General features: G+C 33.5%; 1 protein-coding gene and 1 long non-coding RNA gene across 2 annotated transcripts; one reads left to right on the top strand and one right to left on the bottom strand.

The window, feature by feature from the left end:
- Nucleotides 1–1,469: 1,469 nt before the first annotated feature.
- On the top strand, nt 1,470–4,550 carry LOC141652206 (uncharacterized). The gene is made up of 3 exons (XR_012547034.1): nt 1,470–1,889; nt 3,174–3,295; nt 4,502–4,550. It is a non-coding gene; the product is annotated as an uncharacterized LOC141652206 (long non-coding RNA).
- A 5,254-nt stretch (nt 4,551–9,804) lies between these two features.
- Nucleotides 9,805–14,772, bottom strand: LOC141653424 (homeobox protein BEL1 homolog). The gene is made up of 4 exons (XM_074461187.1): nt 13,136–14,772; nt 12,166–12,557; nt 11,335–11,395; nt 9,805–10,812 (listed from the first exon to the last, which is right to left on the bottom strand). Exons 1-4 carry the CDS (start codon nt 14,087–14,089, stop codon nt 10,144–10,146), a joined length of 2,076 nt encoding a protein of 691 aa, XP_074317288.1. The 5' UTR covers nt 14,090–14,772; the 3' UTR covers nt 9,805–10,143.
- Nucleotides 14,773–15,893: the final 1,121 nt, after the last annotated feature.

The raw sequence follows: 15,893 nt of genomic DNA, 5'->3' as shown, positions 1-15,893 counted from the left end.
AGAAGAAGAAGAAGAAGAAGAAGAAGAAGAGAGAGAGAGAGAAGAGGAGAGTAGGGGAAATGGCGAGGGCAATTTAGGAAATAGTGTACTACAACAAGTAAAATGCGTACTGCGAAAAATGGTTTAAAACTGCAAATATTTTAGTATGGCTATTCTTCCTTTATCCTTTTATTAGAAGTAAGATATCGGTTTATAAATGTAACTAGTCTCATAAAGTATAAGTTTATCTTACTAATACGGAGTAACAACAATTTTATATATAATGGTTTCGTATGAATTTTTGATATGTATTCGAGGAGAGTTACGTCATGTTATATGATTCGCAAGAAGCAAAAGAAGGAACAAACCGTGTCCAAACGAGCCGGAAATTTTTGGAATGTGATGCACTACTATGGCACAATGGCACTCTAGTAGGCAGTAGCTATATGCACCGTATACTACTAGTAGGCACAATAACTAAGCAAAATCACTAGTTATCTGAAGCATTAGGCTGATGTGCAAGTGTAAAAGGAGAATGAATTTGTTGTTTTACTAGTGTAAATCCCGTGTTACAGCACGATATTTTTTAGTTTTGTTTTATAAAGAGACATTTTCATTAAATTAATTGTATAAATTAACTGTATCTTTAATGTTATAATGTACTAATATAATCTTAGTAAGAGCTAGAAAATGAAAGTTTATTACCATCAAAAGACACTTTAAGTTAAGTTATTTTTGTCTTAAACCATTATTACTTTACTATAAAAATTAACTCTGTAATGATATATCATTGCATGAAACTAATTTATGACATTAAATTACAATTAAGCGATGTAAAAATGTAAAATCTAATTAAAACACAAATAACCTTATAACAAAAACAGGTAAAAACAATATACTATGCACTTAAAAAGACGATTTACGAATAGTTAGACTAATATTTTTCTTACTTTTAATAAAAAAATACATAAAAATTGTTACGTCCTTTAAAATGTACACCATATTATAGTGTAACTGATGAATGATAATATAAGAAACAGATTTACGTAATTTTAGGATGTAAGTGATGACAATAATTATATTAAAGACTTCATAAGAAGCAGGTTTGCGTAATTTTAGAGTGTAACTGATGAAAAATAATATTTATGGAAATGAAAATGATTGCATAATAAATTATAGATTTTAATGAAAAAGTCATAAGTATGAATTTTAATTAAAAGATTAGAGTTTAATTATAAGAATATATTGATTGAAAAGATAATAATGTAATGATTTTTTTTACTTGTTACCTTATTTAGCTAGATACCTTTTGTAGGGAAAACTAAGAGAATTTTTATTCTCTTAGTGATAAGGGGGATTTTCGTGTTTCATTTTGTGTTCCTTATTTCTTTATTTGACATATAAACATTAATTATTACGAAAAATTGTGTAAATTTATACCTTATATAAAAAGAGGATACTCTCATGACACCTATTTTCACATGCTTCTATCCTCATGTGACGTCATTATTTACAGTACTGCCATTATTGAATTTTTTATTCTAAAAATCTGGTCTCTTCTTTTCCCCTTTTCCTCTATCCGCCGTTTCACTCTATCATCATAGTCATCACGAATTAACGATCACCTGCATCATCTTGATTCTTGCATCACGTTAGCCCTCTCCTATATCATGCTCATCAGATTCATCTTTTTTTTGGATTTACTCAATTATACTCCTTTTACTATCCAAATGATTAAATTCTCTCTATTTCCAAACCTTATGTTCTTCCCCAAATCACTAAACCCTAATTTCAGAAACCGGTTTTTATCCTTCTGTTCTGGGGTACGACGTGGCAGACTCAACAACGATGACTTTTTGCGCTGTCAAAACGTTGGGCAAAACCGAGCCAATGTTATTCAGCTCAAAATGGTAAGATCTTCATTAAATTGTTAGATTTAATACACTGTTAATTAGGCTTACATATTATGATTTGCTATTTGTTTAAGGTTTGATTGAAGGCTGGTTGTTTATGATTTTTTATACTCCCACACTATATGCTGTTATTGTCCCTCCTTTGTAGTTTGTAGTATTTATTTACTTGTTTTTTTTCATTTGTAGTTCGTAGCTTGATCCTTCATCAAACTTGTTGCTCATAATAAAAGTAATTTCTTTACTTTTTTCTTAATATTTTGGTTTTATTTAATTTTTTTTTCATTAATCATTATTACTCTTGTTAATTTTTGTGTTCAGAAATGCAGATGAAAGCCATATATCATCAGACGAAAAAAAATGACTAAATTTCGGGGTAATTACCCTTGGGCATGGGTTGTAGCCAAATGAGCCATTGTTGGCAGAGTAGTAGCTACACTCCTCGCTGATTCCCATGTTTGAACCAAACCCACCGCCGACTTGATACCCCATACGCATTCCACTTCCTATGCTCATCCCATAGTTGCTACTAGCCATTTGGTTGCCACCCATACCCAGGCCTGCCGAACCCATACTTGAGTAGTTCGACTATTCTGACATTTGCCCACCTCCGAGACCACTCTCAAACCCACCTTGGAAACCATTGTAAGAGCTCATGCTACTAATTGATTCCCAAAAGTAGCTAGCTTCCTGATCTTACTCGCTGTGGGAGCTCTGAAAACGGAAGGCCATGGCCATTTCTCCTAAACATCCCTTTGGAAATTAAGCTCTTGTTTTGCTTAGCTCAATGCCTTCAGGATTGTGAATTGTTGCGTTTATATAGTGGCTAAATTGTGGAGAAATTACATCCACCATCTCTACTTTCACCTTTTGAAAGTTCTCTGTTTCACCTTTGTTGGTGTGAAAATTAGAATTGTTAAAGTGAGGATATAATTTTTCTTAAATAATGAAGCCTATAATCTAAAGAAATTTTAAAAAAAATGCCATATAGTCAGGATGTATGATTACATGGTATATTGGCGAACCTAAAATTCGTCGCTCCGATTTGGTGGATCCTGTCCTAAAACTCCTTGTTTTTTATCGGGTTTGAAATTCCTATGTTGCCATATTGATACTTTTTAGAATATTTTCAATTTCTTAGTATTACTAAAGTTAGCAGCTGAAAGCATACCGTCATCTTTAAATCTTACGATGCTATAACCTTTAGTTGCCTAACATTATCATGAATCGTATGCTTATATATAGACTAAATTCATTGTCTTTCTTTTTTTTTCTTTTTTGTAGTGAATTGATACCAAAATCATCTCATATGGAACGTAGTTGTCTTATGAACGGATGCGTTTGTGGGTAATGAAGCCGAAACCACATAATTTTGAGTGCAAAACAGGCCATTTGGAGGCTTCTTGGTCAGTTGTGATCAACTCCTTGTTCTTTTTGTTAGCAGGATATTTGTTTAATACTTGCTTCCTTTGTATAAACTACTGACTACTATCCTTTGAAAGGGTGCTTAAATCTTGGAATTTTAGGAGTGAGATTTTATTGAGACCGAAATTAACGTGGATCTTTGATCATAATTTGATATTGAGAGCTAATGACTCCCGCAACACAAAGTATTCCCACAAGTCAGTATATACTATGAAGTACTATAATACTCCGTACAGGTTGATAACCAAGATAGCTCTTGTCTAATATTGTCATGTATTATGTATGTTCAAAATGTTTGTAGATTAGAATAGATGTTATAACGGGGGTGAATCGAAGAGGAATGCACCCGTCACAAGGTTGTGACGGATATTAGCCGTCAAAAATGAGAATTTTTGATCAAAAAATGCTTTTATAAAATAAAAATATGAATTTTCAACCACAAGCTAACAAAAGAGAGGTGTAATGGAGGTGAGACAGATACTGATGAGGATGGAAAATTGAGAAACATAAGTGAAATTTTTTTTTTTCAGAAGTGGGAGGCATGATCGCAAAGTATAACAACTAAAAGTCAAAAAAGCAATTTAAAGAACAACCTAATTGCACTTCTGTAAATATTTACGTCATCCAAGTTTACAAGCACACTACAAATAGGGTCTCATGAAATGGAAATAATATACCTCAGCTAATTTTAATTTGAATGATTTATCAGGTTAATTTTTATGCTACATTTTTACTGTTCCTGATAGCTAAGACAGTTGTATGTGTCATGTGGGATAATTAAGTGATAATTCTGTTGGCAAATGGGATGATTTGTGCCCGTTTAACAATTCTGTTACATACAGCCTATGTTACTCCGACTCGGCTTGAAGGGTCGGACACGGGCGCGTATCCAAGTGTCGAACACGGCTATTTTATGAAAAATTGTCAAGTTTTTGGTCTAAAAGGAAGTGTCTGAGTGTCATACCAATGTCCAAGGGTCGAGTGTCGGACACGGGTACGTGAGGTCATATGAAGTGTCGAAGTAACATACCATACAGCTGTTTTAGGCGATAATTTGTATTTTTGTAGTGTTGTGAATCCATAGTTAGAGGTAGTTATTGAATAGTTACGATTTTTTTAGATCTCTGTATATATTGAGCAGTCTCACCCTAATTGTTTGCCGAACAAATTGTTGAATTTTTTTGTAGCCTCGACCTCCCTTGGAGTTCAAACCACCGACTGAAAAGATAAAATGTCGCCTTATACAGGTGAATAACCTTTTTTCGCTTGGTCTTACCTTATCTTATATGGTAGCAAGCTGATTGAATCTGTTTTCTATTAGAAAGTGAAACTGATGATTTAGTTTACGATATAGGAATGGCTCAATTTGTGAAACTTTTTGCTGAACCTAGGGATCCCCAAGAAGGACGCCGAAACTTCGGTATGTTGCCACTTCTCACTTGCTTATTTTGCCAGCATTTTTAGATGAGTTATAAACGTTATTTACATCTACTGATCGTACAATCGCCTAATTTCTTATGTTCGTGCTTAAAGGAGATGATTTGTGGTGTTAGTAGTATATCCTTGGAGCTTAAAATAATCTCAGTAACACCCTAAAAGTGGAGGGAAAGGGAGAGGAGGGGGAAGGAGGGAAGAGAAAGGGAGGTAAGGGAAGGGGAGGGCACATGGGATGTGGGTGTTTGGATACCATTTCCTTCCAAATCTTGCCTATTGTGGAGAGATTTTGATTTGCCCTGGAGGAGGGAAAATGAATTCCTCCAAATCTCTCCCCCCCCCATTTCCCTCCACCCTCATTTACTATCCAAACAAGGGATTTTAAATCCCCTACTCTCCCTCCCTTTCTTTTCCCTTCAATTCTTTCAATCCAAACACACCCTCAGTATATGCGCTCCCAACATTCTCATCCGTAGACCCCTGTGAGACACACTGAGGTATTGTGGCAGTTGATAAGCGGCTTATGTTGAGCATTTACGAGTGCAGGTACAAGATTTATATCGAAGGAAATGCATGGTCAGTTAGTGAAAAGTACATTCTAGCTTGTGACGCGATGACACTCCTTATAAACCTGATCTACTATGACTTCTTCTCAAGAAGCTTAATCCCAATAAAGCATTACTGGCCTGTGAACCCGAACAACTTGTGTAAATCTATCAAGTTTGCGGTTGACTGGGGAAACAATAACACCGATAAGGTAATCACAATAAATCTTAACAGGCACGACATAGCATGAAATTATTTGTATCGGAAAGAGAACTTCGACAATAAATCTTAACAGCGAGAGAGATTGGAAAAGTCAGTAGCGAGTATATAATCAACCAGATCAAGATCAAACATGTTTACGACTATATGTTCCATGTACTGAATGAATATTCAAAGCTTTTAAGATATACACCGAAAATACCTGAGGGAGCAGAGGAACTATGCTCAGAGAGATTTGCCTGTAGTCCACCGGGTTTGGAAACGCAGTACAAGGTTGATACCGTGGTAAGCGGTCCATCAAAGCAAGGCCCGTGTACCTTGCCTCCACCTTATGGTTCAGATACTCTTGAAGCTCTTCGGGATCAAAATGCCAAGATCAAGGAAGTCGTGGATATGTGGGAAAGCGGAAGTGGTTGAAACTTGAGATCCCTTAATTATCACAAATTCTCATTATAGACGGACACTATCCGTCTATACGTATAGACGGATACCATTTTCCCTCACAAAATACCCATTTACCATAAAGTGGGAAGCACATGGGGGGTGCCCCACCTTGTCCCCCCTACCCATTTTATTAGAGGTCTTTACCCGTCTGTTCGCCCCACCTGTCTATACCAAGACCTATTGTTGAAATATATAAGGAAATAATTTTGTGTGAATGAAATAATATGGTGTTAATGAATCTTATGATGGAGGTAAGATAATGATGATGATGCTGAGAACAAAAAAGATGAAAGACATGAAAAACACTTTTAGTGGCAACTTTTCTTTGTTGAAATTACGTTATGCTTGTATCGTATTCGGTAATATTGATTTTTATTTCACCGATTCCTTTAAAAACCAATTAGATATTAAAATCAATAAATTACAATTACAATAGCGATTTTTTTTAACGTTTTGAGTTTCTACATTGTTATTTTATCAATTATGTTAACAAAAAAACGCTTTAGTATAAATGAATTTACAATTAAATGTTGCTGTCAATATAATTTAATGGTAAGTGAATTACAAACAAATAACTAAAAAAGGAGATATATTGTATATACATCTACCTATTAACAAATAATATTCAGAATAGATGAAACTCCTTTCATAGTCTAATACCGTGACTGCGTTTGTCGTACTGACGTCATTTAATGTATACTTTATATAAAGTTAATTTCTTCTATACAAAGTTATACGAATTCGTAAGATGATACAAAAAATTAATATCTTTCAATGTAATTTAATTGAAACGTTGTCCAGTCTGCGTTTCTGATTATCGTGTTTTTTTTTTAAAAAAAAAGGACGATACTAATTCATAAAATCATTTTGAAGTAATTTTATATTGAATATGTGTAATTTAAATTTAATCTCTGCTAACTCATATAAATCTGGTTGCCGCTAAAAGAAACTCAATCCTTCCCAGTAGTTGAATTTGTGCGCCACGTATTTTAAATGCCGTCCTCCTAAGCTACACGTACCTTACAGATGGCAAAAAATTAAAAACGAAAGGTCATGTTGCATGCACGTAAAAATATGTATAAATAAGATACATGAGGTGATAACCTGAAAACAACTAATCGTTATAAATATTTTGCGATGGGTATTAGTTTTCATCTTTACTTTTCAAATTTATTTGCACAACGTTGTTCTTTCGATTATACATTTTCCTGTACATACTAAACTGACTTTGTTATCTAATTTTGTGCAGACACTTCAGGAATACAACGATGTCCTGTTGAAGTAAACTTAAAAATTATTTTAAATGAAATACTTAAACAACTTCAGTTACCGAATGCAGAATTCGGTATTCATGCAGTTACTGAAGATGAACTTAGAGGTTACGTTCGCATTCACACTGATCATTCGTCTTCCGAAACGTTAAAAATTATGGGGATATCGTCCAAGCTTATCGGACCGTCCCATCAAAATTGCGCAAGAAAGGCTATAAAATTTTTGAAGAGCTTATATGGATTCGATGTCCTTGATTTCAACTACTACGAGATGCAACAGGTACAACACAACTACAACACTTTAAAAGCTGCCTACTACACGGTCACAGGACATGAAATACTTCCTGAAATTGAACTTCTATCGCTTTCAGATGAGGACTGAACAAGTTAAACAGTGAACTCGGCTTTATCAAAACGGTAATGTTAGTAGTAATGTAAATAGAAAAATAAGGGATACAATAATTGTATAATATATCCCCTGTTTTTTTTTTTAATGTTTATTTGTAATTATAAATAAAGTAATGTTTTTCTACACTTTTTATATCGAATTTTAATAGTAGTCTTTATTATTTACAATATTAAACAACTTAAAAATGGTTGTATAATCGTCTGCAAATACAACCGCTGCAATTGAAAAACGTTGGATGCCGCGTGCGGAGCACGCGGCTTTCCAACTAGTATAATAAAAGGAGGATGTATCAAAATATAAAGCTAGGACAACAACGGACTGTGAGTAAAATGTCAAGGCAGGCCGAGAATCAAAATATAATACGAGGGTTAATGGTGGTGTCGGCCCCCCTATATATGAAAATGGGTCTTTCAAACCACTAGACCACATTATCTCAATGATGCTTAACAAAGTCGTGCATAACACAAATTCTGGGGTGGGCTAGGCCTAGGCCCAGGCCCGTATAGCCAAAAATTCACTCCTAGCTAGAGACATGAGATGAGAAGCGAAAATGGAACATAAAATCCATTTTATGTAAATTGAAAGACTCGCATAAGTAACTCATTTTGAAATAAGCATATTCACTTTATAATATATTCATAGAGGCAAAAATAATTAAATAAGACCGTTCAATGTTGGGATTTGACATTTAATTGTGTAGTTTAACCTCTTTAAGTTATATTAAGCTTACGATGTTATTATATTACATGTTTGACATCATTAAGGAAAGAGGGAGTTTTAGAGACATATACATTAATATCTAAGGAAGTTTAAAGTCATGTAAGTTATATAAATAGGCTTATGTACAATGCATTATATTGTATAGTCTTCATTGAGAGCTACAAAGTCTCACCACATGAGATCAGATCTCCTACATCCTTTCGCACAATTATAAAGGTGTATCACTCCCATTTATATAAATGATCTATGTTTATGACTTTCGATCGGGTCCACAATAATTCCGCTGCCTAAATTCTAACATTCAACAACAGGTGGAGATCGATATGCTTATATATATACGACTTTTTTGTTTTAAGTTGTTTTATCTAATCTTTATGGATTGCATTCTTAGCACTATTATTGTTTCTGTATAAAATAAATGTAAGAATATTATAGAATAGAACATATATAAAGAGTATTGTAACTTGTATACTATATTACTCCTTACATCTTAACAGAAGCAACCCTTAAAAAGTTATATTCTTTAAAAGAGGTTACGAGTTATGATGTAAGCACACACGTCTTACGTTAATACGAAAAACATAATCACATTCAAATGGAGAAAGATGTAACACATATCAAGCTCAATTCCCCCAAAATTGACAAACCTTTAAGAATTTGCTTGCATTACCACAAGTCCTTAACCCTTAACCCTTGTCCAAGGACATACAAAAATCATCATTAAAGACTACGTACTAATCATGGGCCACAACCTAACTAAAAATATGCAAATCATGCATTATATATAGAATTATCATGTCTTAATCTTGTAAACATACGATCCAATCACTTAACAAGATATTACATCTCTTTTATTATACGATTTATCTTTATACTATTGATAAGACCACATATAAAGTTAGAATATCGATCCAAACATGAACCACAAGTGGTTCAATCACATTGGTTTGGTCCCACACTAAGTTCCTTCATCCAAAGGAAAGTTTCATCAAGAAAGAACTAACCAATTGTGTGTCGAAATAAGCATTCAACTATTCAACATATACATATAAGAAAGGGAAAAATAATCCCTTCGTCGCAGTTATTTGATTACCTTTATTTAAAATAATACTCATAAAAAACAGGAAAACGTAAATAAATGTATGGAACAGAGAGAGTAAATAGAAACTTCGGTTTAGAAAATTACTATTATTATATGAACTGAGATAAATATGATCTTGCTTCAAACAATATGTTTAAGGGGATACTATCAATCTTTATCTCAATTAACAATATTACGGCAATTTTAAGAAATTCCAAAATTATAGGAAAAAAACAGTCTTATGGTGAAACAACCTTCTAGATGTGGCCTTACTTCTTTTTAAAAGAAAGTTAAATTAAGAAAAATAAAATGACGTCGCCGTAGACATAATAAGCATGGCCTATTGCACCAGTATTCATCCAAAACTTTCCCAATGAAATCTATAACATACCAACTTTTACCATGCAACCATATTTGATGATCATGCCCTATTACTCTATTAGCTAGTCCTACGTACACATACTTATAATAATTACCTCCAATAGTCAAGCTATATGTCTTAATCAAAGAGTATAAATAATATAATGGTTCTACATGCTAGCTTATCTAAATAATCAATTAATCCATATAGCTTGATCCCTAACCTACTTACCTAAAATAGTTGTTCCTACCAAATCAATATTACCCTTAATCATAACATAATTATATATAATAATTCGTAATTATCGTACCGATATGGTTAATTAATCATAATTATTAATTATTTCATTGGGTAAAATCATGGAGTAATTGAGCATCCATCAAATTACGGTACGGTAAGTTTTGGCCTTGATCACCTTCCAAGAGTGAGTACCCATGAACTTGTTGACAATCATCAATGTGGTCCCTACCATAGAAGAGAGAGCCTTGGGAAACGGGAGAAAATGCTAAACTCACACCATTTCCACCATGTTGTTGTAACCCTAATGTCAATGAGACATTATTACCCCCACTTGTACCGCCTCCTCCAAAGCCTTGATGAGGGGCATTATTGTCATTTTGAGTCGTGCCATAGGCGGTTGATGCATGGTTATGGGTGTATGATGAGGAAGATGGGAAATCCGGCAATGCCACGTAAGCAAATGCCTCATCTCTACCAAATTGTTGGTTTTGTTGCAAATTAGTCGCGGTAGGGGCATTGTGAGGGGAGTTATTGTCGTTTTGAGTAGTGTTGACGATTGAAGTGAGTGAGTCAGGATCGAGCCTAATGAGATCATTTGGGTCCGGTTTTTGGTCTTGGATAAGACCGTCATGGTCATTAGGGAGATGATGATCGGTAGCATCTGATGACGAACCCATATTCTTGTCTTGTTGTTCCTTGGTCTCTTCTAGGTACATTTGCTCTACCATGGGCTTCCATAGTCTCACTCGTGCATTGATAAACCAATTAGACACCTACCCATGATTTCGAAATATAAATATTGTTAGTCTACTATGTAAACATTAATATCAATAGAACTATAAAATGATGAAAGCAAAGATCAAAATAAGCATACCTAAGCGTATAGATATAAATAGTATATGACCTATTATGAAATACGGAGTAGATTATAGTCCAAGTTCAAGGCATACGTACTACAAGCACACCTTCAAGGGTTTACAGTGAACTAGTCTACTCATATCGCGTGTCAGCAATGGTAGATTTTGAATAAAATGTCTAATTACGACGAAATGAATAATCTTAATTCTTTGTGACGATGAACAATGATAACATATAAGATTGTGAAATACTTCGTGTGTAAAATGTGTCTAGCAACATGTCTTTTTCCCTTACTTGAGCTTTAGGTAGCTCATTTTCATCTCTACAACGTTATCAGAAAACAACAACAATCACTACTACTACTACGACATTAACCCGTGCTTCTAGGGGTCTCGCAAATTACATAATAAAATTACTGAAAAGGGAAATAACGTTACCTGGCTTCTCGAAAGATTAGTTTGTCGTGCCAAGATATGCTTATCAACATCACTCGGGTACCTACAAATAAAAGTTAAGATTATTTTCATATAAGGATAAAAAAACCTAAGCTAAATTAATTGAAAGCCTCACAATTGATTCTCATAAGAAAATATGAATCACTTTTTAGTTACTTTTTTGCTTGAAAAAATTGAGTGGAACAAATGGGTTCATAGAGAGTGATTGAATAAAAAAGAGATGGGACCTTTATAGTTAAGATGAGAAATGAAAACAAATATGATTGATGAAAACATGACAAAAACGGATCAAATAGTTCCAAACCCATCTCTCTTCATTAGGAATCTTTGATAGGAGATAATGTTTTTGAGACATAAACCAACAAAAACATGTGCTACTTTTCTTATGGAGTATGTATACTACTAACATACACTACCCAAATGTTAGCTCTTCATGGTACATATTGTTTGCATATCATGCAATACTATTTTCAACTAAATTTTGATACTCTTCCACCACAATTTGTACACACTCTTTTTGTCATGCTAATATCATAACACTAAAGTTTGCCTATGCTATGCATGATCGATTTCGACATACCAACGGACAAGCAAATTAAACACACAAAGTATGTCGAGTCAAGGAAATGCAAATTGCATTGAGTGGTTATACTTATGATCTGGGTTTATGTCCGATTTTCAAAAAGTAATCAAATACATAAGGTAACTAACCATGGACATAAACAATAGTCGAAAATTGCCATTGTGACTCCCTTTACCAGAAATACAAGTATCGTAACACAAAAGAGATAGTAAAAGAGAATTAAGACATACGGATGAAGGAAATGTTCAAAGAGCCAAGCACGAAGGACGGAAACAGAACGTTCAGGCAAGCCTCTTTGAGGTCTCCATGGATGAGTTTCCATCAAGGTCATTTGTTGAAAAGCTCTTTGTTGCCTTAAAGTTTGGTCTAAAATCCTAAGTCTAGGAGTTTCACCCTTTGTTGTTCCTGGTACTATAGAAGAAGCACCATCTTTTTCTCCCATAGCTTTCTTTGTTGCCTTTATTTGAGCCACCAATGAATCCCTTAGACATCTGAAATGCTTTGACATTGCCTTGGAGGCCAAGGTAGTGTACACATTCGCGGTACCATGACCCGCAACTGATTCAAATGACAACTCAATCGCCTTCAATTGATCACAATAATGCTTGTATCTTCTGTCCAACTTTCATAACATTGGATATAAAAATAAGTAGAGGTAAAAAAAAAAAAAGATTGAGTAAATGTAAATATGTAAGTAATAGTTGAAGAATTTGAGGTTTTATTTGCATGTAAAATAATTAATTAATGAAGTCCGATCCCTTAATAGTCACCAACTTGTAATGGAAATGCATTTAATAAGATGTGATTCTAGTCGCCATTTTAGTTCAAGATCTCAACTTTTTCTTGATGATATGATGACCCACAATCACACTTATTAACCATTTAGTTAGATCAAACATCTTCAACAAAAATTCCCACTTTCTCAATATTATTATTGGTCCCTTCTATGAACACATACAATTTAATTTTTGCTTTATTTTTTGGGAGAAAGTTGTTTTATGCAATATAATGCTCATTAACAACATAAACACAACAAAAGGAGAAAACATAATACTACGACGAACATAGCCAAAATGATTTCAAGTCGATTGACAATCTGACATAACCCAACCTGACTCTAACATGACAAACAACTAGTTGCATAATAGTAATAATATGTAATAATAATGTAATAGTATAAAGTGATAATTTTGTATGTACCTCTTCCAACATGCCAAACAACTTTGTCTTCCTCTTTTGTAAATCCAACATACACAAACCATACAAAGATGATGATGATGAGTATATATTCCTTGAAGAAGAAGAACTACTTGCATTATTAACATCATCATTAATTTCATCATCATGTAACAAATCCAAATTATCATCTTTATTCTTTTTCTTCTTCTTGTTCTTCATCATCATCAAAGACTGTTTTTGCTGTGTTCCAAGACAACAAAACTCATTCAAAAGCTCCTGAACTGGTCCCATATACTTTGAATTCCTCACAAATTCAAACTGCTGTAGACTCATACTACTATTATTACTATTTCCACTACTATTATTACTATTTCCACCACTTTTCCCAAGAAAAAACTCTTGCTGTTGTTGTTGTTGAAAAGATTGTGATTTTCCCAAAAACCCGTCTCGAGAATTAAACCTTTGATGATTAGAAAGATGATTAAGAAGTTGATTATGATTATGATTATGATTAGTTCTTAACTCAAATGATTGAACACCAATTGAAGAAGGATTAGATGAAGATAACGAAAGTGATAACCCTTGACTTGGTCTTTCATTCCCTTCACATGGAAAAACACAACTCCTTATCGAAAACTCATTCATAAAAGCACCAACTTGAACTTGATGATGATGATGATGATCTTCCAAATTATTTCGGCCGACACCGCGATTTTCATGATCATCATGGAAGAATTCTGACCCCTTGGATTGATCATTTGGGTCATTGTTATTAAGTGGTTTAGGCTGAAACCCTATCATTTCTAACCCACTTGTTAAGTGAAACATTTCTGGATTTGGATCATAGTTACTTGGTGTAACATTTGGGTAACAAAATGTTGAAGAAGATGATGATGCCATTATACCATTATTATTATTATTATTATTATTATTTTGCCTAGGTGATTTTTCTTCTAATAAATGGTGATGATCCATAAATATAATAAAAGAAATATGTATTTATTATTATATATATATATATTAAAAAAAAGGCAATTTTTTGGGTAATTTTTAATTTTTTTTCTGTTAATATTTGTTTTGATCACTATGTCACTTGACAACAACCTAAAACCTTAAAAAAAATGAATGATAAAATCAAAGAGAAAAAAAATGAAGAAAAGACATGAAAGTGCCAAGGAAAAAAAAGCACAATAAATCCTAAAATCTAAAAAAGTAGGCTATTTTAATATAAAAGATAGAAGATATTAATGATTTTGCTGAGTTTGGAAGAAGGAAAATTGAGTTGAAATGTTAACGGTTGCCAGAAGTGGAGAAAGGGGTGTTGATGGTGGTGGGTACCTTTAGGATTTTTTCGGTGGAACAACTTCTATGTTTTTAATATAAAAGAGAGATAAATTAACACAATAAATACCTTTTTTTTTGTGGGTAAACCTTTCGGTATAGTCCGAATTTGAGTCGGTTGGGACGATAAGGGTGACGAGACTCTCCTTCATAAGATTTAACACAGATGTATTTTCAGGGTAACCACAACAAATTGTGTAATATAATTTTTTTTTATTTTTTTATTTTTTTGAAAAAAGAAGGGGTGATTGTAGTAGTACTAATATGAGAGCTACAAGGAGAAAATAAAACAAGGGGGGAAGTTTTTTTGCGTGTGATTTTTTTTTTGTTACCCAAATGTTAGCAGTTGAGTTTTTCTCTTCAATTTTATGTATCAATTACATACGAAAAACTGGAAAAAAACATTTGATAAGTAACCTATGATGTAGTATAAGATGGTCTTATAGCGCATGCAAAACAGAATCCACAAGGGCAGTATAATACAAGGAGAGTTAGGATTGATCCCATGATTTAAAGTTTACGATATTTGCATCTCATTAAACAACTTTTATATTGACAGACTCAGAACACAAGTTATATATAAGTAATTAAGTATCACTACGGAGTACTCCGACTTAATTAGAAATAACTTGATGAGTGAGTTAAATTGGCTCAATAGTGCATATAACGGAGGTTTATATAAGTACAAAATCCCCAATGTATGATGAAGACATAAAATGTAAGGTTGAACGTAACCTAGGAAATAAGGGCGAGATGATATTTGTGAAAGAGGATAAATCAGGGTTGAGACAAATAAACCCTTAGCTTCTTCCCCAAACAATAAATGGACTGATACTGTTATAATAATTGTCATCTCTTTTTTTATGTAATTTCTCATCTCTGTTCAATTCTGTCTTCTGAGTTCTGACCATTATTGGGTCAATTTTCCCCTGACAATACCAAAACATCCCCCCAAAAATTCAATATCACCCTCACCCTAGTGTGTTGCTAATCAATTTTGCCCAACTTAATAATTGTTGCCTCTCATGTGATGTTTTTTTATGGCCTGAGTCTATCTCTTCGAGACTTCAAGCCTGTTAATCTCGGATGGTAGTTCTGTTATACATGGTTTTCAGGTTATCATACACATACGCCCGAGGGTTTATCCAGTGCCCACCGAAGATAGCGGCTTCGGATTCCTTCGTCACCCAAAAAAAAACGTCTAATAGAAGAAGAATTTACATACGAGTACAGATCACATAACATATATGATAATGTATTTGCGATCTTTAGATGGCGTTGTGTATCTCAAATTTTTATATTTTATATGAGTTTACTCATAGGCGGCCAAAATCTTGTTTTTAGAGTGATGAAACCATATTACATATTCAACCTGATTATATTTTAATTTAAAGTAAAATAAATAATTAGGACGGATGAAAGATAATATTACCGTATA

Source organism: Silene latifolia, chromosome 4, assembly GCF_048544455.1.
Source record: "Silene latifolia isolate original U9 population chromosome 4, ASM4854445v1, whole genome shotgun sequence".
Taxonomy (NCBI): domain Eukaryota; kingdom Viridiplantae; phylum Streptophyta; class Magnoliopsida; order Caryophyllales; family Caryophyllaceae; genus Silene; species Silene latifolia.
The sequence above is the reverse complement of the archived record's forward strand: the minus strand, read 5'-3'. Positions and strand labels throughout refer to the sequence as shown.